Genomic DNA, 25442 nt, shown 5'->3' with positions numbered 1-25442 from the left:
CTTTAAAGTATGAAGAACCTCTAAATGAGGAAACTGTTCGAGCCCTTGTAAATAATTGTTCCTAGAAATCTGTTCTAAGCCGTTATTGATTTTATTTAGAAGTATTATTTCAGATTTTTTTTTTTTACCAATTTACCCTGCCAATACATATTCTCCCCCATCACATAAAAAGCTCAGACACTGGTGGGGTGAAGACTTTATTGTTTAGGCTGTGAGATGTTAGGTCTGATGAAGGTAAATATATTAAAGGACTTGAGTGTAGGCTAAAGTTTCTAAACCCAATACATATGTTTCTGTCACACCTTTCCCAGCCTTTGCTGTTTCTGCCTGTTCTCTGTGGCCCATGGCTCTGTTTGTTCCTGGTCTACCCATCTATTATCCTCCTCAGGTGTCTCTGGTCTGGTCTGTGTTTTATAGTAAGTAGTCCTGTGGTTGTCCTCTTCCACAACAGTTCACTGTGTATGTTAGCTTAGCTTGGGTGAATCTTGTATGTTAGCCTGTTTGTTGCTTGTGTTAGATTGGTTTTCTGTCTGTGTTTGTTTTGGCTCATGTTCTCTCTATTCTAAAATCAACAGCACTTGTGTTTCCGTCCAGCTACACCTCCTGGCCCTCGTGACATTTTCCTAGAACTCTCTTCTAACCAAGAACATTTTAGGTTAAGTTAGGTTCGGTTAGGACGTTAAAATATGATTTTGGTTGTCCTGAAATACATTTTTATTTGCATTGTTTTATTCCAAGTATTTATTTAAGTTGAATAAAACCATTTCATTTACTTACCCTCACTTATTTTAGGTTTACTGACAACCAGCTCTTTTACAGTGTAGGTTTATTAACTTTTTAAGACTGTCCCAAAAACGAGTTTATAATTTCTGTGCAATTTCTTTTTTTCTGTTGTTGTATTTGATATGTAAGCATATAACAAAGCTGCTGAGATTTTTATTCAATTTGTTAAATTCTTCATTTCTGCTCAAGCAAATGCATCAAATATTACAGACCTCCCTCACCAGTTATGAGTCCGTACTGATTAAACGAAACCTTGACCAGCTCTCGCTGATCCAAACTAAACTGGAAATCAGTTCACTTAGATTTAAACTAGATAAAAGAGGCACTCGGACACCGCTCTGTTAGCTCCCTGCTCCTGTATCAGTGCTGGGGACCACTTCTGATTAGTTACCAGAAGAAAGAGTGTGGAAATGCTTTAAGGAAAGGAAAGATATAAGGTAAAAACATCCCCCTGACGTCCCAGATGAGCTGTTTACTGTGGTTATTTTCCACTTGAGAGGAGACTGTTACCAGCACAGGTCTAATCAGAGGTGTTAAATTAGGTGCGTGTAAAGAATTACAAACTGCTCGGTGTACGGGACTGTTATCAACAAGGAGTGTGAAGACTGTTTTTTCCCCCCATAAACGACAAATTTACTGACCATCACCACCACCGTTTACGAACTTGCTTCTGGGTGGATAGCACTCGCAGACTCACTTAGAGTGCACTGACAGAGGTGAACAGTCAGATACACTTGAAATTACAGTGAAATGTGACCTACATGACGTTCTGCTATGTTGGGAGAGTTCAACCGGTGTTTGATGTGTTTCACCCTACTCACATATTGGCCTATAGAATATGTAGCATCTATAGATTTCATAGCTATTTATGATATTTTAATGGGTGATGTCAGTATCTTGACAGTATTAACAGTACTTTACAGTATTACTAGCATCCCATGCAAGCAAAAGTTTAGTTTATTTGATTTATTTATGCTTTATTTTATTCAATTGAACAAATTGAACAAATGCTTTACTACAGGGAGAATTTTTTTTTCACTTTTATAGTGGAAGATTATGTAAAAGTATAGTAGACGTTTATGTTCAAAATAAATAACTAAATAAGAAAGCTACACATGAGATTTTTTTATCATTTTGTACATAGCTAATGATTATTTTTGTGACATTCTGATTATTTTCTCCATTAATCAATTGACTGGTTTATAAAATATACCACAAAGTTGGTGGGAATCTCTGCACATGTCCTTTTTTATGCTAACCATCAATTGTCATACCATAGTATACCAAAAAAAACACCATACTGATTCAACCCTATTCATAACATACTGATGTTTGGAACAGTGGAGTAGTGAATGTATGCTGTATGATGATATGTATGATGTATATATTGTAGATTTGCAGTTTTCCACTCACCTTCACACCTGTGTTAATGTAACGTTAAGACAAACACGATCTGATTTGATGTTGGTTGTCTTTCCCAAACAGAACACAGCAGGTAGTGAACCGGAGGAGACAGTTAGCTAACTACTAATCATCAAGTCCAGCTAGAGAGGACGTGTGCGGTACGCTGTAACTGAAGATTAGTACAGAGCTCTGTGGACAGGTATGCACCGCTTAGACGTGTCTCGAAGCCTGAATTCTCTCTGTGATGCACCACAGCAAGCTCAGCACCACTGGGGTATTTTTTCAGGGGAAACTGGTATGTTTGGAGGATAAACATGTTCTGTTTAATGGCTGAACGTCTGAAACTTTTGCACTGTTTGTAGACTACATGACTATGTCTGCGTGGTGCAGCCGCTCTGTAATCGCTACTGGAGTTAATCACTGACTAATACCTGCACCGCTGTGTTCCCCTGTCCCTGTCTGCTCGGAGAACCGATCCCGACTCGCCCCACTTTCACTTTAACACAAACAGAGGTTGTTTGAAATCCTGCACTACTTTCTGCCTTTACCACGCCGCTGGCAGCGGGACAGGCCCGCTGGTTTTGTTTTATGGCAGATCGGCTTGGAGTTTGCACCAGTTGCTGCGTGCCTGTTCTTCAGCAGCTGCGCTCTGGCAGGATGTGATAGATGAAGCAGGCGAGTTCGTCTCCGTAGATGAGGAAAAGGGACACAAAAGGATTTGTGTGCCTCCGTGTCCTCTCTTCGGCTTCCAAATGCGTGCCCTGTGGATCCCCCCTCTTTTTACTTCACTGCTTCCTTTTCTGCGTATTCTATTCTCCTCTCTTCCTGGCTTTCTCTCTGCCGTGGCCTCTGACTCTCCTCCCTGGCTTTGGCTGCGGAATTTGGCGGCAGATCTAATGGCTGGGAATGATGAAGGATTTTATGACTGCTTCAGTCTCATTGTGTGGACCCGATTGGGGACGCGAGCCTCTAACTGTGCATGTAAATGAAAAGTGGGCATGGGGGAGGAATTGGACACATTACGGTTGTCTGGAAAAGACACAGATTAGTTTAGGAGCAGCAGGAGGTTTATTGCTGGAGCATGGGCAACGATTTTGGCAGGGCTAGGAGGGCTCGCAGATGAGTTGTGCAACACTACAGTAGTCAAAGTTGAGTAAGGAGAGCGGTCACTAATGAGTTTAACAGCAGCAGAGCAGAAAGAGCACAAGGAGATTTGCTGGCTTTGAGGCATTAGGGCGATTGCAATAGAGCCCAAAATGAACAAAACTAGGAGTTTTAGACCAGCCGGGCCGCGGAGCTGACCGACTGGTCACTCGTGCAGTTAGTTTGACCTCTCTTACCTGTCTAAAATATCATCCGCAATACGTTCAAGAATTGTGCCCCCAGAGTAGTTGGAACTGGAGCGCTCTCTGCGCAGCCTTTATTGCTGGATGCACTGCGGTAGTTTGAGTGAGCACAGTTCACATTAGGCCTCTGTTCAGAATACTGGATCACTGGTGGCAGTAGTGGATCAGTACAATTACTCTATATTGATGGGTCCGAATTTTTTACATGCAGTAGTAAAGCACAATACTGAGACTTATACTCTAACGTGCTCAAGGTCAGAAATAGAGGAGAGTCTTTAACACATTATTCAGTGTGGAGTTTGAGACACAGCCCCTGTTTTCAGTGGGTGCAGCCATCTTTGCTACACGTCCATGCTTGTTACGTTGACGAGTCTCCCCAGTCCTAGCTGTTAGCATGGTGCTTGTGTGTTTATAGAGCAGCTTTGAGCTGATTGACACTGAACCGACGGTTTAGCTTGAACCTTTTCTATTTAAACATTTCATTTCTCAAATTGTATTAGTTATTCATTATTATTGTAGATCGTAAATCCCATTCACACTGATTTCTGATTTCACACTGCTATGGAAACACTTCAATAATGATTTGATGATAATAATAATAATAATAACACTTGCATTATGTCCACTGTATGACAGCATTCACGTTATTAAAGAAGAGTAGCAGCTTAATTGGCAGCAAAGCTTTTTTTTTTTTTTGGCTCTACGTTAGGCTACATGATCAATAGCAGTGATACAATCATCACTACGTACTGGATATATAGACAGTCTGAACATTATCACTCCAGTCCAAGTAGTGAAAACAACTTACCAATGAGGCCCGAGTAGGACAAGAGGCAGTCAGCATAGTTCTCTTTTAGACAACCAGACAGTGATCGGGGCTCCGGCTGGCAGTTAGCGAAGAAATCCGCCAGACGAGACCTGAAACACGGGCAGATCACCACTCAATGACTGCGTTAGGCAGAGCATAAGGTCAGATTGTGTTCAGTTTGTATGACTGAACTGACATTATACTATAACAGGGTTTTACAGTACAACAAAACACTGTTGGGGGAAGTCTCTGGTGCAGTAATAGGTAAGGACGTGGTACAATAGTGCAGGGGTGCACAGACAAGAAGTACAAAAGACAATAAATATAAAAAAAACACTAAAATAAGTCCATGTCAAATATAAATAAATGCGACTAACTACTCTATTTTGACCACTGTTCAAGTCAATAAGTTTAATTTTAGCTTTGTGCCAGCCCAGGACAGGGTTACGTGCATTTCTGGACAAGCTGAGCATCACTGCAAGGTAAAGAAGCATGTGGACTGAGGCGGTAGGATAAAATCACAGGATTTTACACAAATATGTCTCTGGTTACTCAGCAGTTTTGCGGCTCTTGCTTGTCCTGTGTTGTCCTGTCTGCTTCACCAAAGGTCTGTAGAGCAGTGGCAATGATAGAGACGCTGTTCTCCCTGTTACAGTCAGTGAAACATCTACATGATTCTGACGGTGCTGTTGTAAAGTTAAAATGTGTGGCAGAGAACCAGTTGGGAACATGAATGGGTGGGTCCAAGCTCTGCTGCTCACAGTAAGAGTACTTACGCTAATCATGTAAATGAATTAACTGCTGATCCATCAGGCTAAACTGTGATCAGCCAAGGTCTTAGTGCCAGCCCTAGACTAAACTATTAGGTGAAAGTATTTAAAACACAGGCTTCTTCAAGATCACTGCGTAGACGGTGGGCGTTCTAACTGCACACTCACCCACAGGGCTGCAGCACTAAGCACAGAGGAGGAGAAGCTGAATTAATGTGATGTGGTGATGCTCCTGACATATGGTGTGGGACTAGTGAGAGACTGATGGTGTCAATCCATCTCCACAAACCCAGAGCAGCCCCGGTGTGCTACCCCACCCTCAACCGCCTACGGTAACCTCCAAAACTCATCTGCCTTCAGACTGCCTGGGCTAAAATGTTGAAATTCACGGGAGAGAGAGTATGAACGAGAGAGCGCAGTAAACTATTGGAGGTACCAAGGGGCAGCAATTCAAATGTCCTCCATTTATTTGTGTGTGTGTTAGTTCTCTTGGAGTGCCGAGCAGTGGGAGCAGTTGCAGATGCTCCGATTGAGCAGGGTCATTAAGTACCCTCCCCTCTCTCTCCACCTCAGCCTGGAGACTTCACACTGCTGTGATAGAGCAATGATACATAGAACACTTACACAAACCATATCTAATGAATCCTTAACAAGCCATTTACAGCACTTGGGGGCAGGCTCTGAACCAAGCAAACTAAATTTGAGCTCTGCTGCTTTATTGCTAGACTTGGATAATCACTGTAATTGTCCTAACCGAACATGTTCTGTGTTCTGCGCTAATATGCACTTTATTTCCCAGCTGAAAGGCATCAGAGGCAGAATTAACGCTGGATGTCCCTGCCGGTGAGGCTCTGTAATCACAAGCAGCGTCGTCCCTGCGCTGAATCTCCCTGAGATTTCTGTTTGTTAGCACCTCTGAAGGCTCCACTTTGCACTGTGGTGTGGTGTTAATCTAAGCCCGTATCTGTGTTGCCATGGACGAATGCACTCCCAGCTTGAGGTGGCTAACGCATGTGCAGCAGCGGCGAGTCACGACTGGATAGCAGCGACAGCTGGATACAGTGGGTTTAAATGTTCGTTTGCTAAATATGCTTCTCGCATCACTTCTGAGTCGAGACTGTGAACTGTGTTATTCAATACATTATTGAATAAATAATACGCTTGCATTAGAAGGTGGAATATAACAGTTTCCCCTCATCTGTGAAAGGTGCTGGTCTGGAAATAAGTCAAGTCTTCTCACCATCCAACAGGCCTCCTCTGTTTTACCTCACCTGGTTTACTCTTCCCATTTGTTTAGATGCAGTGTATCGTAAAGTGTAGGCGAGCCCATTGGAGGTAACTTCACAACGTGACATGGTTTGATGCAAGCATGTGATTTAATTGAGGCTTGCAGTTTTTTTTTCACAGTGTGAATTGGTGAGGTTTAGGCTTCCATTACTTACATTAGCAGTGCTAAACTACAGAACCAACCTCCAGACTTGGCTGATTACACCACATTCAGTCTTATTTGGTCTTAACAATTCAGCCAAAGCTGACACTCAGCGAGGAACTGTCCTAGCAGAGCTGGGCAATATGACGATATGTTATCGTATTGTGATAAATTTGATCATTTCTGTACTGTCAGTGCTTAACAAACACTGATCAGCTGCAGGTTTCATTACTAACAGTGTAATTAGACTGGTTTAATTAGATGAAGAGCAGCAGATGTTGAGTATAAATCACTGTATTCAGTACAGGAGAGGATCTGAATGGTAGTTTTTAAGAAATAAATATAAATATCATGATCTAGTATTTTATATTATGCCCTAGTAGCAAGTGTGACTCTGAGACTTTAAGGGTAGCTGAGTGGGATGGACCACCTGCAGATGTAGTTGCCCCTACAGGATTCCTGCAGCGTCAGGCAGTTCGGCTTCTCTTTGTCCTCGTAAGAGCAGGCCGGGACGATGGTCTGGCGGCGGCGCTCGGAGCAGGCCGACTGGTCGCCCACGGGGCAGGAGCAGTAGAGCATGCCGTAGCTGTGCTTGGGCGGCACCTTGTCGAAGAACTGTCGCAGGGCTTTGTGGCACTTGCGCTTGTTGCACACCTCAGCCGTGGAGACCCTGCTGGTGCACGGGCTGATGTAGGCCGAGCGGTACTTCTTACACGTGTCGTTCAGGTTGCACGCTTTGGCTGCGTTCAGGCAGTTGTTCTCCTTCGCCAGTGCCGGCTCCCCTTTAGAGAGAGGAGGAGAGAAGAAGGGGGTGTTAGGCTTTGTTTGGGATGTGCGTTATTGGGTGACCAGTATATGGTGTAAATCGGCCGGTACGAGAGGAATGTTGGGGCGAAGGATCTCATTTACACACCTGAGCCCTTAATCCACATTAGCTTCATAGCTTCAGTACAAAGCTAAAGGCTAGAGGCTGACTATAGACACCCAGCATGTCAACATGGAGTACGAAAACACTTCAGATGAGATTAGATCAGATTAGATTTAACCTTATTATCATTGGGTCTCAGTGGCCTAATGCGCTACCACGGTGCTCTCTCCGGGTGGGTTTATGGTGCTCTCACCTCTCACCCCTCATCACTCTTAAAACGATGTTGGCCAGCACAAGCGCCTGTCAGCTGGATCGGGCGCTTTCCTCTGAGTGTGTCGGATGCCCACCGATGATTTTGGAAAGAGGCTCCTCCAATACATGCAAAGCCAGCCACCGCCTCTTTCCAAAATCATCGGTGGGCATCCGACACACGCCTTACCCTCCTAGTGTCGGGAGCATTGGTAGTAGTGTTAGGGGGAGCTGTGAATGGATATATACCAGTCAGGTCCTAGTGAGCATGATTTGTGGTATTTTAGGGGTCGCAGTGTTGAACCGACATTACAATTGAAGAGTATTGATGTAGGAGAGGGAGAGAGAGATGAACTTCCAGACACTATCCAGGGCACTAAGCTTTTCTCTCTCAGAATCTCAGTCCTGACAGCAGTGTAAATTAATGATCTTTTCTACATGCCTGTCAGTGCAGGGTACAGAGAGCTGTGTGGTGTAGCCCTGTGTGTTTTTTTTTCGGTAGCATTAAATCAAACAGAGCTCATCCCTTTGGAACCCTGCAGGCTAAAACAAACAATCGGCTTGGCCGAACAGCAGAGTCATCAAAGCTGCCTGCGCTGCACTCTTCTCGCCTGTCAGCTCCCGCTAATTGCCGGCTTTCTTACAGATCCTGCCATTAATTACCATTTCTGGAGACTTTTCAGAAAAATGGAGCAACAGCAGCAGTTTGGGCCCTAATGAGGGCCAATTAAAAGCAGAAAGAACAGGTTTGCTGGAGAGTGGGATAGAGGAGAGAGTTTATGTATGTGTGTGTGTGTGTGTGTGTGCATACAGTATAAGCGTCTGTGAGTTTAAGAGTAAGTGTGTGTATGTGTGTGTTTTCACTGCGACTTGTTTCCTGTGCCAATAAGCTACTTGTCTTGGCTAGGAAGTCTAGAAGAGCTAGTTGATGGAGCGTGCACATTCCTCAGTGTCTCTGGAGGCGAGGGGAGATGCGCTTGTTGTCAGATTGCTCGTTGCAGGCCGGCCTAATGGCTGACAGAGCCTGTTCTAGATCAGTCCTTAAAAGCTGTGTGATTAAGTGGATCTGGCATGCCCCGCTTCCCTCTGCACCTTCCTCTCCATGAAAGCAAATGATTAAGGTTAGCGCTGGTCATGAGCCGGGCCAGTTTTTGGCCTCTAATAAAAAAAAAAAATCATAATAAAAAGGTTTGGAGGACAATAAGAGCATTTCTCTCAAGGACTTCTATCAGCAACTTCCAAAAACGTATGCCGTATTGCTCACTGATTCACTGATTCACTGATTCATTGATTCACTTGCTGAAAATGAGCTAATGGGACACCTGGTGCTGGCAGATAAATATGTCCATGTGTAATCTTTAATGTGTCAATTAACTGAAATCTAAAGGGAAGACATCTGCACTCATGTAATTGTCTCTACTATCCAGAGAAGAGGGCCTTCTTTTAGATTTTGGGGGAGCATAGCTGTGAGGTTTTGATTGCAATCAGTGACGAGCATTAGTGAGGTCAGGAGTTTGGATGATCACCACCCCACCTCATCATCCCCAACTCCCTAACTTGTCCCAAAAGTACTGGATGGAGCACCACAGTTCTTCCACTGCTCCACAGCTCAATGCTGGGGGGGCTTTATACCCCTCTAGCCCACACTTGGCATTAGGAATGGTGCCAATAGGGACTAGACAAGTTGTGTGTGTGCATTTGCACATCTGGATCATGGGTTAGTTAAAGTAGTGTATGGACATGTTGTGTGTGTTGCGATAAGAGTTTGTTTTCATGATGTATGATGAAGTTATTATGGATATACATAACAGGTCTGTTCGGATTGGATCGGTAAATTAGGGGGGACATATGTCAGAAAAATATATATACTACACACGTCTTCAGTTATACAATCTCGAATACGGGCTGCAGTAAAATTACAGCAGGACAAGCAACTTACACAGCAATTTACACATCACATTCACAACAGTTGAAGAGACACTGGCTCTAATTTCATTTTAGGAACCTTCCAACAACAGTTTGTTTAATTTTCGGCCTGATATTTAGAAGGTTTTCATTTTGCAATTGGGGATGTGTTCAATATTTACCAGAGATGCAGAGGCCACACATCCTTACACAATCAGTTAGTGAAAATCACCCTGTAATATTCTCAGACATGGGCGATCGGACTCTCTCTGTTTAAGAGAGAATTACTCCTCAGGATAAGGCTTAGATACTTTCATAAATAATTCTGGAATAAACACGATACCATTCCTGCTGTCTACTGGACACATGTTGAATTGTGGTTAATTCTGAAATTGTGACGGAATATAAAATAATGTTATTGTGTAAAATGACTGGGCCAGCCTTAAATATTTGGACAGGGTCACACTATCATTCCTGCAGTCTTGCCTTATTTTATCTTAAGTATAAGAAACGTGCAGCAGATTTACATCACTCACACAGTGTTAACATACTGCTACTGTCAGTTGTCAGCTCTCCCAGTGCTGGTAGGACTGGGTCTCGTATTCTTAACTCTTGATGGAATTTGACTGACGCCATCTGAATGTTAGGAACCTATATAACCTACAGGAACAGCACAGTCCTGTGTGAAGTCTTCTCTGATTCTGACTAATGCTGTAAGAACATAAATAAACTATAGACTAAATAAATACTAGTGCTGAAGCAGTTTCCACAATCCTGCTTCTCATCATGCGTTTGGCGGCATGTGTTGGACATGTTTACAGCTTCATTTTTGGTACTATCAGATACAGCAGCGATGTGAAATTCTAGATAACACACAAATGATGCTTTAAGAATCCTGTTGCCACGAATTCCAAACTTTTTCCATGACGCAAATACCAAGTCATACGACCTCTACATAGCATTGGAAGTAAGAAAGCTTGAAGGAAGTAGGAGGCGTATGGGTCCGGATAAAGAAAGAACTGTTTAGACATCTACAGCCAAGAATTTGGTTTAGTATGTGAAGTAAGAGATGGAGATCCTAACTGAGATGGATCCTAACTCCCTGGTTGATCTGGAGAGCTCTTGTAAGGCTCTAGCATAACTGAAGGATGGGGGTAAGGGGTAGGTTTGTGTATATAAACAAGAAATAATGCAAACCAATTTAAGTTAGCATTAGAAGAATTATCATGAAATCCACCATTCATAATAAATAAATCCCTAAAGCCATATCTTCTTTCCCACACTGTATGAATGACGAGCTTTGCTTGGCTTGTGGAGATGTTTCTGGTGGTTCTCTGTTCCAAGCATCCAATCTTTTCCAGTCTTTGATTACATTCACTAGCAGAATCACTAGTAAAACTGCAAAATTGAAAAGACATTTCTTGACTTTCTAAACTAAGAAATTGAATCTGCATGTCGTGCAGAATGGTCAGGAGAGCACCCCGTTTCTCTACACCAGCTGCAATTGTTTGAAGTTCTTGATCTACCTGAGGCCTGAGCTCTGCGGTTGGGGTCATTCAGCTCTACAAGGCTTTTTGGCTCTGGGTTAGGTTAGGCCAGAGCTCAGAACACTTGCAGAATGTGGGTTCTCTAAATGAAGCGTTAGGCTGATTGAAGAAGGGTCTGCAGAAGTGTCTAACTGCAGGCTAGTCTCCTCTGTGCCCTCCTCACCTCCTCTGTAATGACTGTCCTCTGCTCTTCTATCACTGACTCTGTGCTGCGGTTTCTCTCTGAAGGGAACAGAAAGTTGAAAGGGAATGAAAAAGCCCAGAACGAGTCAAAGCAGCAGTAAAAATAGTTGAGATCATTAACAACTCTTTAATGTCCCTTCGACTGAATGTCTTGTTAAAGTGGCCAAGGCTTGCCAGGGCCCTGTGTCGCAAATAAATGCTGCTCCCCTTCGGCTTGTTGCGTTATTGTAATCCATAGATCTTCAGTCACTGCGTGATGTTTTTGCCTGAGAGGGTCTTTAGGTTTCCATTCATCTGAGGTTCAGCACTTAACCCTCCAGCACGCTCTGCCAGAACACAATGATACGGTCACCGCAGATCAAACAATCCCACTGGTTTCTCTTACAGTAAGAACTGGGCCTGTCATGGGAATTACCTTATCGACGTATCCTACAATATATGGACATGACCTCGATAATTATTTGCTGACCTTGATATGGCCCACTGTGTTTACTTGCATGTTGATTTCCGTCAGAATGAACATCAGTTGCGTCGAGGCCAGTGTATCAGTAACTTTCAACAAGCAAACCCTCTTCTAAACTATTACTAATGAAAGATTGATTGATTGATCTTTAAAATGGTTACACTTTTATATTATTATTATTATATCAGGGGCTTGAACTGCTCTTAAAATGACCATCATATTGTTTATCGCAGTTATTTCTGGGATAGTTTATAAAACGTATCTGATTCTGAGATTTTCACCTCATTTTGGTACCTAAGCAGGCCTTCATTAATATGCGTTTTCTCATTAACAAGCAACTTTTGAATACCACAGCAGTAAAGAACTGGGAACACAAGGAAAACATGGCAATCAAGCAAAAAGTGTTCAAACGTTTTCAGTAAACACGAGCTAGAAGAACTTATGTAGACACTGGCAGTACTTTGAAGAAGACTATACACATTTTTTACTTCTATGATTTATTTTGTGTATATAGTGGTAATTTATCTACATTTTGCATCTCAGTGTCTTGCTATCCCTTTTCTGCTGAGACACTGAGAATTTCCCCACTGTGATGCAGAGCAGAGGCCACAAATCTTTACACAATCAGTGCAAAGGTAGTGAAAATCAGCCTGTAATATTCTCAGACATGGGCGATCGGACTCTCTCTGTTTAAGAGAGAATTACTCCTCAGGATAAGGCTTAGATACTGTCATAAATAATTCTGGAATAAACATGATACCATTCCTGCTGTCTACTGGACACATGTTGAACTGTAATGAGCCTACCTAACATTGTGGTTAATTCTGAAATTGTGACGGAATATAAAATAATGTTGTTGACGACAGTATTTAAAGCCTGTAAAATGACTGGGCCAGCCTTAAATATTTGGACAGGGTCACATAATCACATAATCTAATTCGGACAGGGTCACTAATAATCTTCTCTTATCTTCTCTTATCTTATTTAATCCTGTTAAATTCAACTATTTAAACTGATTATGTTAGAGGCTGACCAGCTGAAATCTAAATGTTGTTTTTTTTTGAGAATGTCAAATCTTTTTTCCTGGTCCTAGTTTTCCAGAAAAGTATTTTGGAATCTTTTTGGGAGTTTTTGAACAGTTATTATTATTAGTATTATTATTATTATTCAATGTGAAGTCAATGTAATTGCAAGTCATTCTGAAGCTTTTCTGTTAGTCCATTAATGGTGGGATTTGTATACACAGTTTAGAACTACTGTCAGATTCACACTGTGTCTAAAACATTTTCTGCGACAGCAAAAATGATCAGATTCATTCATTCTAGCGCACTCTTCATTTATTAATACTATGAATGCCCTCGGACAGTCTGCAGTGTCCAATTATACACATGTAAAATACTGACTTCACCCCATAAACTCCAGGTGTATTCTTCCTTCATTAGTCATAAGAGGTGTTATCCAGTGAGCTAATATTTTACGAGACTGAAGAACTGCTGTGTGGAACCACACGTGTTGAAATCACGTAATATGTTGGGTTTTCTAAGCAAAACATTCGTTCACACGCTGCACATACACTGCACTGTGATAATCAGCCTGCCTGATCAGGAGCAGATCTCAGTCAGAGCAAGAGGAGGGTGGACTGTGACCTTTTGACCTTTAATAGACTGCCGTAAGAGCACACCACACCAGTCCATCTGCTTACTGTCTGGAGAGTAACTCAACACACTCACACACACACACACACACAGTGACATCTGCCCAGCCACTTTCAAACAGGCCTTTTTTCCCCCCACCCCGTCTCCATTCTCCATCTGTGTGTTAGTGTCCAGACACTAGAGCAGATAGAGCGGCTAAAGAAAGAGACAGAGACCCTGGAGCGTCACCAGTAGACGCTCATGTAGGCCTGCATGTGATGACTGTTGTGATTGTATTACTGCTACAGATTCCCTCCATTTCACATTAATAACGTATTGAGCTTGAGCCGACTGACCGTACCACTGACCGTACATCATTATCCTGGAGACTATAGGGTGGACTGTATCTTTACTAGTGCCAAAGCCAGAACTTGCTGGTTTACTGACCTGCACCACAGGTCATGCATTAAGCTAAGCAGGTTTCCTTTTATTTACTGACAGAACAGACAGTCATGCAAGTTACAGTTTGTTCCACCTAGTCTGGTATAGCGCCCCCATGAGGAAGTCAGTAGCGTGTTTGATTCAGTTGCATTTACCAGACATTCAGCTCATCTGTAAGACCTCCATAATGGACCATCCGAGTAAAGTGATAGGGATGACTCCCCTATCAGTACTCAGAAATCCATTACACTTCCCACAATACCTTGCATCTAAACTTTACTTCATGGCTACAGCTTAAGTTCATGGGTGGGACTCATATAAGTCTTTAAGCGTCTCCTAATGGCCAGCTTTGTTGGCGAGCTGAGAGCATCTGAAGGTAGAGAAGCATGTGGACTGAGACGGTAGAGTAATACTACAGGATTTTACACTAACACGACTCTGGTTACGCAGCAGTTCTGAAGAAATGTCTGCATTTCGTCCCGGAGTGGCAATGACAGAGACGCCGTTCTCCCTGATACAGTCAGTGATTTGCTCATCACGCCGGCTGTGTGCGTCAGAAACTGACCCTGACACACGTCCCTCCACCGGTGAGTCATCTAACCAGACAATCAGCTCCACAGCCGCCCCACCAGCTCTCTCACTCTCTCACTCTCTCATTCGCCAAAGCAACATTTGTTTTTTTTCCAGAGCAAACACCTACACAGCTACTACCACGCTAACTGAGCATATGCTGAGGCCATCCACTGTGTCAGTGTGCCGTGGTAGGTGTGTGTGCTTTAGCGGAGTGACAGAGTGTAAATGTGTGTGTTCCACTCTCGATGCATGCCCAGCTGTCTCTCGCTCTCTCTCTCTCTCTCTCTCTCTCTCTCCTTGGCGAGTTGTAAGCGAGATAGGAGAGGGAAAACATTGAAGCACTGAGCCAAGAGTGGTGGGCTTGTCTTCACTGTATGCACACGTGTGTGTTTGTTTGTGTGTGTGTGTGTGTGGGTATGTGCGTTAGTGTGCGTGTGTGTGTGTGTGTGTGTTTGTTATGCGGGCAGATGGCTCTGTCTCTCACCGGTGTCGAGCCCACACTGACTGAGGCACCGAGCCAAATCTGCAGAGGATACAATGTCATGCCCTACATTTATATATACACACACACACACACACACACACACAGACAGTAGTAGCATATCCATAAATATTCACAATTAAGCACAAGAAGATGATCTCCCACTCAATGAAGGAACAATGGGTCTTTTTTTTTTTTTTACACACTGACCTTTGTCTTTATACAAGGTCAGGACACAGGGTCAAACGTGGCCCGTATAGAGGCAGCCTATCAGTATACATGTGGTGTGAGGATCAGGCGGATATCTGTGATCTGGTGATGTCGGGTTCAGCTTTAATTCAAAGCAGCATTACCTTAAAATTTCAGCTTGAAAACCATGTTGACGCTTTCCTGACTTCTAATAGGAAGAAGGCCTAAAGCAGCTACCCTTGCTCTTCCAGTTTCCTACAGGAAAACCCTTACGAGTCATATTAGTGTAAAATCACTGTAATTTTACTCTACCAACTCAATCCACATGCCTCTTTACCTTTTAGTGACTTTTAGAGCTCTGTATCTCTCAGCTTGCCCAGAAATGTGTGGCCTTTATTGAGGCCTTAAAGCACAAAGCACACTTCTTGACTGTAGAGGGAGCTCAAGAGCTAATTCTTGCATAGTGCTGTTTGAAGTTGTTGCTTAATGTATAATAGTAAGTATGTGACTTTGGTTGAGGTGAAAAAGGCTCCATTTACCACCCTGTTATTTTACATCCCAATGAAATCCACTGTTTTTGCTTTTAAGGAGGGCTTGTGGATCACTACATCATGTCAGCGACTCTCAGAACTCACGTATTATAGCATAGTTTTAACACTTAACACTGCTGAAGATTGACTGAGATTGTAGCTGGTTAGCTTTTGGCCTAGCACACCACTCAGTTGTTTCCCTGGGTTTGGCCTTCTCAAGTCTTACATTATTTATTAAAAAATAATGAGCTGATGCTTCCCCTCCTCCGGCACAGGCTGCGCTCCCGAGCCCTGGTTTACGTTGCAACCCGTATTCCCATGCCAACATAATGCCAACATGAGTGGTCACCTTCTGGACCTGGCTTTTATTTACTGTTCTGTTTTCATCAGCAATAAAAGAGCAGAATGGTTTGAAATTGTTCTGCTGTTTCAGTTTATAAAAATAATAAAATATATATATTATGTTCGTCCTTTTCTGGATTGAAAATATACAAAAACTAAAGTTCACTCTCACGACCGAACAAAGTCGTCTGGTCATGTCCGAGCAGTCAGGGCCTTGATGCAGTGGCTTTTGTTCTGTGATGTAGCTATAAATCGATTAGCGCCGCCGCCACTCCTCTCCGCCAACACGCCCATTCTCTAATTTTTGATTACCAGGAGAAAGTGTGTGAATAATGACCTTGTCTACAACTGGAGGGAGCCAGAATAAAAGACCCTGTAATGTGAGGGCCAGGGACGTGCTAAGGGTGGTCCTTCTGGCAATGTAACGTATGTAGTTGTTAGTACTTGAAGACTGAGCTTGCTGTGCCAGTACTTTACTTCAGTCCAATTAGAAAAAAAATCTAACATTTTGATTATTATAAATATTATATAATTATAGAATATTATAAGACAATACAAAGGGCTGACCTTCATTCTGAAACACATGTGCTGCTTAATCCTGTCGGTTGTTGTTTTGCTGCTCTCTAAAGGTCTTTATTCTTTACATTACACTCAACATCCTAGCCCATCCTTATTGTTCTTGCTTGATTTGACGTCATACTGCATATTAAAGCTGCACACAACATTTGTTTGTTTATTTAATAACTATGTTTATCATATTTTCTCTGTTTCTCCCGGTTTGGTACTCTCAGTTAACCCACCCATTCATACCCCCCCACACCCCAGCACTAGCACTAGCTCCTGACACCAGGAAGGTAAGGTCTCCTTCGATACATGTAAAGTAAACTGCTGCCGATGTGGCACCACTGGATAGCCGTCACGCTCTGAGGAAAGCACAGGGTCCCCAGCTCCACCACACTAGCTTACAGACACCTGAGGAGGCCAATGTTCATTTAACAGTGATGAGTGGAGAGAGCGCCATCTACCCGCTCGGAGAGAGCAGGACAAATGTTGTGCTCTCTCTGATTCCGGCCCCCGATGGCAAAGCGACCTGGTTCGGGATGCGAACTCGTGACCCCCATGCCGTAGTGGAAGCTGTACGCTTTCCATTTCAACCTCTACTTCTATATATTTCAGTATTTCAGTCTTTTTTATCTCTACATATTTCTACTTTCCGAACCCTGTATTTTCATCTGGTCTTCTGTTGTTTTTTGTTTTTGTTTGCTATATTTTATTATCCGTGCAGCTGGAGTTTAGTGTTTTAGGAGTACTGACCATATGCATGGTCTACTCTATATGATCCATATGGTCATCTCGGAGACCAGTAGATGATCACCATGCTCAGACCATCACCCCTTTGTGTTTCACTATTGCACAACAAAGTTTAAAGTAGATCATCAGAGTTTATTATAAATTCTCGCTCATCTGCCAATGACTCATCCACCTCTCTCTCTCTCTTTCTCTCTCTCTCTCTCTCTCTCTCTCTCTCTCACACACATCTCTGATTAAATCTCAATAAACGTGTCACCTGTGGGTTAATGGGAAAATGTGCAGTGAAATGAGGAGCGAATGGGGGCTTTATTTGGCCCTGCCATGTCAGTTGCCATTAGGAGCAGAGTCGAGGGCTCGATTAAGCCACTGCCGTGATTACAACCTGATGCTGCTGTGTGTGTGTGTGTGTAATGGGCAGTGTAGTACTGACATGCTAGACTCAGTCTGTGTTTTGGCTGCTACTAATCGGCAGTGGAGGATGAGGATAACAGCATGCTGTTAAAGAAAAGTGTGATGCCTGATGGTGACTGATAATGAATTATTGTGTATTTTGTGGACTGATGTTTTTGTCTACACTGAGTGTAGGGGTGGGCAGTATGACCATATTTTATCATATGATGATCGGTGGTTGTTGTGATGGACGCTATAATGTCCAGAGCATATTGGGAATGTCATGTCATCAGCACTTTAAGAACACTGCCCAGCGTTAGTATAGAGAGTGTATTTAGTGCTGTTTCACTGGGTAGGGGTCAGTGTGAGTAAAAAAGTGAAAGCCTTTAACCCGTTAACACTCCAAGGCTTATCACACACTAAGGTATATTGTTCAACTGTGTAACTGCAGGGACTTCTGTACACACAGGTGGGGCTTTTCTCTGCTAATAGAAGTTTGTAATAGCACTTTCAGCCTGCTGATGGACTATAGGCTGTTTAAGGGGTTAAGTTCATATTTATATATTACTACACTAGCAGACAGCTATTAGAACCGAGGTGCCGTCTGTTTGATCGAAGCTTTACATAGAAAGAAACACTTTTAAACAAATGTTTTCAAATAAATATAATTTTTTAAAAGTTTCTCTAAATTCTTAATTATTATCTTTCGATTTTCTTAAGACACTGTGTTTTTTCTTATGTAGCCGTTTGTATTGTAGCCTTTCATGCTGCATTTTACAGTTTATTATAAACACTCAATTTCAAATCAATCTGTGCAAAAAAGAGGGAACAGAGAAGTAATCAGGAGCTAGAATAGACAGTGGAGGAATAGGTTAATGTAAAAAAATTATAATACTTTCAGAACATTCACAACTTTTAGTCCTGTTAAATCCAGCTGAAATAGTTTTAGAACTTAGACTTTAGTTTTAGAACTTTTAGAAGTTACTGAAACTGATCATTTTAGAGGCTGACCTAATGTAATCTTATTCAGAGGCCACTGTGAAGCCGTATTATGATAATAACTATTCTTAAATATAAAGAAATAAGGGAAAAATAACATCTCAGAAGAATTTATTTCTATTACTGTTATTCTATATACTATTTTCATATAATTATAAAAGTGCAGTTACATTACAAATGGTTGATTTCATTTACAATCTGTACTGACAGATTTGAGTCTGCATTACAACTTTTCTATACACAGGTAGAACAGGCATAAACATTATATATATATATATATATATATATATACACACACACACACACACACACACACAAATGTTTTTCCTCCTTCCACTAAACAAAGCCATTCACTCAGCAATAGCCGTCATCATGTTCCAGTATTTCTGTTTATAAACATAAAGGATCTATTGACTGCAAGCTCGGGGACCTTTGGCAGGATGTCTTCGCTCTTAATGGGCCTCATATCTTTCTTAGAATTGTCTTTAATTAGTTCTTGAGAAAAGCCTTAGCAGAGAGTCTACGTCCAATTCATGATGTGTCTGTAAACTGCAGAATTGTTCACAGGTCTGCTGTTAAACTGATGGATCCCACTGTCCTCATCCACTGAACAAACCTCAAATAAGAAACCAGAGGTGAATGTCATCATCTTTGTGAAAATCAGTGGGTGAATGAGGCCCATGGAGCTACAACCGAAAAGAATGCCTTTGAAAATACCACATGATTTTGCATCAAACTACTAAGGTTTAATGATTTTCCCCACCCACATTCTCCTGAGCATGTTTCTGGTTGTACAAACTGAGCGCACACACACACACACACACACACTCAGGTAAACTAATTGGGGCCCAGAGAGAGCTTTTTGCCAGTCGTGGTAAACGGGTGAAGGAGGTCATGGAGATGTTGATGGTTTGAACTACAGACAGCAGCTAATAATTCAACAAGCAGATCCTCCTCACTGCCGCCCTGCTCCTGCTGCTAATAACCAGAGAATGGTTTCCTGAGGAAAAGCTGGTGGAAATGAGAGCGGAATGAGGAGTGCTAGCAGGAGGCCTCGGCCCCATGGGGCACAGTGTGTTCTTCTCTGCAGACGAGGGCAACCCGGGGATTGTGTGTGAAAACAGTGAATGTACCAGCTCAGACAACGCCCTGCATGCGGTCCAGAGTGGCGTAATCACCGAGTATTTGTTGTGCCAGTGTGTCGAGTGTTTAGAAGTAGTGTGGTGTAATGACTGGAGGTGGGGGAGGTAAGGGGGGGGGGGGGGGTGGCAATACAATACATTCATTTTACCATTTTGCATTTATGTCCAACTGGCAAAACAAGAACACAGCGCTAGACGAAAGCATGACTCTCACAAACAGCTCATTTTTCTTGGGAAGTACATGCAGAGTGGGAGTGGGGCTGGCTGTTATGCTGGGGGGTGTTCGTGCTCCCACTGCTGTGGATGCTGGTTTGGATATAATGCTTTTTAAGGAATAGTGGAAACCATGCCAGTTTACGATACTGCACTAGTACTAAGTCAGAAGGTTCTGAAAAGCAATGGTTCTGTATTCTGAAGCGAGACAAATTTGGATTATTAAATGGTTCATCATCATATATATGGTCTCATATATATGAATTATATTTATTATTTAATTGTATTGATTATATTTTGGGTTATATAGATGTATTATTTTTAAATGGTACTTCCAGATCAATTCTTAGAGATCCTCGAGGATTGAACACATGTCTCCTCCGATACATTCAAAGTCAGCTACCGCCTATTTTCAAAGTCGACACACTCGGAAGTGGCGGGTCCCCAGCTCCACCACACCAGCTAACAGACGCCGGCCAACGACGCTTTAGAAGTGATGATGGGGGAGAGCGGAATCGCCCCACCCAGAGAGAGCACAGCCAATTGTGCTCTCTCTGACTCCGGCCACTGATGTCAAAGAGGCATGGCTCGAGATTTGAGCTTGTGACCCCTGGCACATAGTGGAAGCACATTAGACAGCTCCGCCACTCTGAGCCACTCCAATCTCACTTTTGTGTCCATCCTTCCTTCTGCTGTGAGAAGGTGACTCAACACTGTAGGTCTGAGAGGATGTGGAGCTCATGAAAGGAAGCTCTTACTGAAACAAATCAATCTGCTGAAGCTGCTGCTGCTCTCAGAACAATGGCCTGCCCGCCCCAGAGTCCAGACCTTAACATCATTAAAAGTGTTTTGGGGATGACTTGGATGATGAGAGGCAGCCTCTTAGACTGAACTTTGGAGGTGTGAACAGTGAGTCTCCTGAGACGGAGGATTGGAAGCTGCAGTAGAGGTACAGGGTACAGGGTGATGCACTAGTGACACAGCTAGTTGCTGAGGCTGGTTTTTACAAATGTACATTTCTGTGAACTTAATTATTATATTATTATATTGAACTATACAGTTCATACGGAATGTGTACTGTAGCCAGAACACAACAGAGCATTAGCATGCACCGCAGCACACCAGTATTGATGAGGCAGATATGGAGAAGCCTGTTCGGTGGTTGGAGGTGGACGGCACTGCGGCTCTGTGCCTCTCGCTGCCTCTCGCTCAGTGCTGCTCTTATGGGCAGTAACTCAGCTTTATTGTTGTGAGTGCTGGCTCTCAGTGTTACTGTAGATCACACAAGTGCATTTGTGCAGCAGTACTGCAGACATACTTCAGGCTTAAAGTGCCACAAGTATCTCTCTGTCCCTGTCACTGTCTCTCTCGCTCTCTCACACACTCTCGCGCTCTCGCTCTTCAGTGTTTCACTTTTGCCTCCAATACTAATTTTCCCTCATTTGTCACTTCTCTGCACTCCCTCTCTAAAATAATAACCCTTCTCTCTTCTATCTTGCTCCTAGTAAGACAGACGTGTGTGTGTGTGTGTGTGTGTGTGTGTGTGTGTGTGTCTTGTGGAAGGACAGCCTCTGTTCTTTGCTCAGATATTGCATTACGCAGTGCTGCATTCATACTGGGGGGATGTTTCCTACGAGAACGAGTAAGGGAAGCCTCCTCCGGGACCAGCACGCGAGGAACCGGCTACAGCAGGCCCTTTATTAACGCACACACACACACACACACAGCCCTCCAGCAACTTTCAGCTCAGGCCACAGATTGATGAGGCTACGCATCCCAAACCTACCATGCACGATGTGGACAGCCTCTCAGTGCGGCTCCCAGCCCATCAGGCAGATTTACGATAGCTGCTCTCCTGTGGCACACGGGGTTGCGAGACCACAACTACATCAGGAAAAGGGGCTTTAGGGGAATAATTAGCCCCGTGGCCGCTCTTTCATACACAGGAGCTCATATACTGAGGGCCACGTATGTCATTACAGCTCTGCTGTACAGTCAGCAACTTGAACTACTACAGCATCTGGTACAGTGATTTGGAGATGCGGATTCCAGGAGAGGGGTAGAAAGCTCTCCATCTGCCAGCCGAGCTACGTCTCTAGCGTCATCTGTGGTCAGGAAGTCTGGGTTATGAGTGCAAGACACAGATTCTCAGCCGGAGCTGTGGTATCCAGGAGAGTAGATTGGTTCAGCCACCTGGTTGGGCATCTGACGAGGGCAGAGGAAAGTTCAGACTAGTGTACTTAGGGAGGACACTGTACGGTCATTCGTCAGCTGGGACAGCAGTGTGCTGTCTACTGTCCTGCTAGTGGGACCTCACGTCTCTTAACACGTCTGTCTTCATAAATCAGCCATGTACTCAAAGTCTATACAAGTAAAAAATGCTGTACATTTTCTTCTAAGAACTCCTCAGAACCCATAGGCAGGTCAGTTTCTGGCCAAAGGAAGCCCACCACAGTACATAGGCAGTGACTGTTGACCTTTCACAAACCACAAGAACACGAGAACAGAGGCTGAAAATCTGCTTATATCTGCTGGTTGGCCTGGGAGCAGCTGATGGAAATGGCTGGGAACAGGAATGCCTGGACGTCTTTGTTTGCCCTATTGCCACAAGACCCTGAACTGGACTAAGCAGTTAAGCTAATGATGATAATGGACATGCAGAAAGAGGCTGGCCACCGTTATTAGCCTAGTAAAATATTTTCCCCATGTTACTAAACGCGTTACTAGCAGTGGTTCCCAGTCCTGGTCTGTGGTCAGTGTTTTCCCTACTCCAACTTCCAAGTGTCCAGGACCAAGATCACCAAGCACGGCACTAGACTGACGGATAAGCACTGCTGCTAAGTTCTGGCCCACTTTTTTTTTTTTTTATAGTGATGTGCCGATGCCTACAAACACACACACACACACGACACTCTGACCACCTACCGTTCCTTGCGCTGTGTCTGTGCAGGTCACAAGTGAAGTGGGAGTGGAGTGAGCAGCGGCAGTGACTGAGCCACACGTCAGTCAGACCAGCTTACATGCAAATCCTCTCCGACAAGAGGGATCATGTTTACCCAGAGCTCAGACGAGGAGCTGCCTGTGAGCATCAGGGTGAGTAAGTGAGACATCAGCTCGTATGTTCCAACGAAAACACACGGAGCATCACTCCCTCCACCCTCGCTCCGTCCTGACAAATACTGGGATCTTTCTCCCACAAAGTAAGAAAAGCTTCTTACTGAATGAGTAAAAGAGGATACAGGGGGTGGATCGCATGATTTCAGAGACTCTGTAAACACCACAGCAGGCATTAACTGCTGAACTTCACAGACAAAAGTATTGGGACACCTGCTTCATTGTTTCTTCCGAATAATCGAAGATATTAAAAATAGTTACTGTCTCTGTCTGTCTGTCTCTAATGGGGAAGGCTTTTTACTAGATTTTGCAGCACTGCAGTGAGGATTTGATTGCATTCAGCAACAAGAACGTTAGTGAGGTCTTCATATCATCCGCAACTCTCCAACTCATCTCAAAAGTACTGAGTGGTGCCCCACGATTATTCCACCGCTCCGCTGCCCCACATCTGCCTGGCATTAGGTTCATGCTTATATGCTCCAGAGAGTCCTATTGTACTGGCAGTACTGGACAGGGACTAGGCTTTGCATGTGTGTGTGTGTGTGTGTGTGCGTGTGCATTTGCACATCTGTGTCAGCAATGGGTACAACTTAGTAGCTGAATGCCTTCATTAGCCGGAGCTTTGGACGTATAGTGTATCGTTATTCCCACATCAGTATCAGATACAGCAGCCAGCGCCATGGCCATGCTCTAGGCCCTCACCAGTGGTCAGAAAAACGACTGGCTGTGTATTTGTTGTGGATGGACGGTGCTCGACCCAGGAGTGACACTGACATGTAAAAACCCCCAGGAAAATTGTGCAATTGATGCCCACGAGGTGGAAGGCTATTCGAAGATAGCCCGGTGTTTTCAGCTTGCGGTTTCTACTGAATGGAATGCAACTAGGACACAGTAAGAGGATGGCTTCTGCAGCAGATCCAAAACATACCTCTACCCCACCAAACACAAACTGACCCTAGAAATCGCAGAATAGATTATACAAGGTGTGCATGCAGAACTAGAGGCCTTCTTCAAGACGTTCTGCCAAACTAGGAGGCAAACGAGGAGGGTGTTATCAAGTTCTGACTCTGCACGGTGCCCAAACCTCCTGATATATAGTGAGTAGTACTGTAGTTACTGGGTGAACGCTAAGGAGTAGATCCCAGTTTCAGACAGGTAGTGTAAAGACTGTCCGCCTTCATTAGATCTGCTTATTTGGGTGCTTCACTACAAAAACATGGCCTTTGTGTGTCCTCGCTCGCTCCCGTCCGAACACCTGCAGTATCATATATTGTTTATTCAGCACAGCTTCACTCAGGCAATGTAATCTCCCACATCCCGTCCTCAGGTTCGGAAATGTAATAACCATTAGGGTGTCAGTGTTATATTACTACCTGACATTTCGGACGTCTTTTGAAATGACAGCTTTCAATCAACCGGGACCAAGTCTGGAGCTTTCATTACGTGCCTGCGCTAGACTGATCGCTGGGTGTTGTACCGCAAGCCCAATAATGATACGTCCGTCAAAAGTGCCTGTGAAAGATTAATCCCATGGACAGTATTCATTATTATGACGCAGGAATAGAGCCCTAAGATGTGAAATCAGCTATAAGTAAAGTTTGGAAAGTGATTAAAATAAAAAGGCTGCGAGGCAGTTGTTTTTCCCCCGTGGCTCCAACACTTTTTCAATAGTTTGGAGCGTTTGGAGAAAACCACTGTCCCTCCCTATAATTGGCCATGGCAGTGTTGTGCAGTATACACAAAGCACGGTGGACTCTGCTCCTTGATTGATGATGTTCATTTTCTAAGCTGTGTCTTCAACACTTAAAGTGCATATGACCCACTTCTCTGGGCTGTACGTTTTTAATTTAACATTCACCGTGCCAAAGTCTGCCCCGAAGATGGATGACTAGTGCTCCTTGATTCCTGGCAGGTAAAGCACAGCAACGCCTTGCACAAACAGTCGGGGCTTGGCGGAGAGATTCATGGGCACGGGGAAAAGCTGAGTGTGCCATACTGTAGTTAAACTGCAGCCTTGCTGGAGGTAAACGTGGGTAATATGAAGGGATGCGGATGAAAAGGCACGGAGAGGGAGCTCGCGGTCAGGGTAAAATCCAGATGACTCGAGAAGCTCTGTTTGGAGGTGTGTGTGTGTGTGTGTGTGTGTGTGTGTGTGTGTCGGCTTGACAGAGCAAAGAGCTTGCAGAAGGAACCAGAGGGAATATCACCGCTTAGATATCATATTCACAGCAACCTTTCATTTCCTTCATGACAGCCTTTTCTTCTTAGTCAACGTTCACCAGACCTTCTGCAGCTGGGAAATGAGCTGTCGGTGCTGCTGCGGTTGTG

At 43.7% G+C, this 25442-nt stretch overlaps 1 protein-coding gene across 2 annotated transcripts in view; it reads right to left on the bottom strand.

Annotated features, from left to right (window-relative positions):
• The window catches only part of gfra1a (gdnf family receptor alpha 1a), a 100335-nt gene that overhangs the window by 16234 nt on the left and 58659 nt on the right, over window positions 1-25442 (bottom strand). For both annotated transcript variants that reach the window (XM_072677357.1, XM_072677358.1), the window contains exons 4-5: window positions 6971-7322; window positions 4342-4451 (exon numbers count right to left, since the gene is read on the bottom strand). In XM_072677357.1, the coding sequence (XP_072533458.1) occupies window positions 4342-4451; window positions 6971-7322 (462 nt within the window). The remainder of the gene's footprint in view (window positions 1-4341; window positions 4452-6970; window positions 7323-25442) is intronic.

This window comes from Salminus brasiliensis, chromosome 4, assembly GCF_030463535.1.
Source record: "Salminus brasiliensis chromosome 4, fSalBra1.hap2, whole genome shotgun sequence".
Lineage (NCBI taxonomy): Eukaryota > Metazoa > Chordata > Actinopteri > Characiformes > Bryconidae > Salminus > Salminus brasiliensis.
Note: the sequence above shows the minus strand (reverse complement) of the source record. Positions and strands in the feature narration are given on the sequence as shown.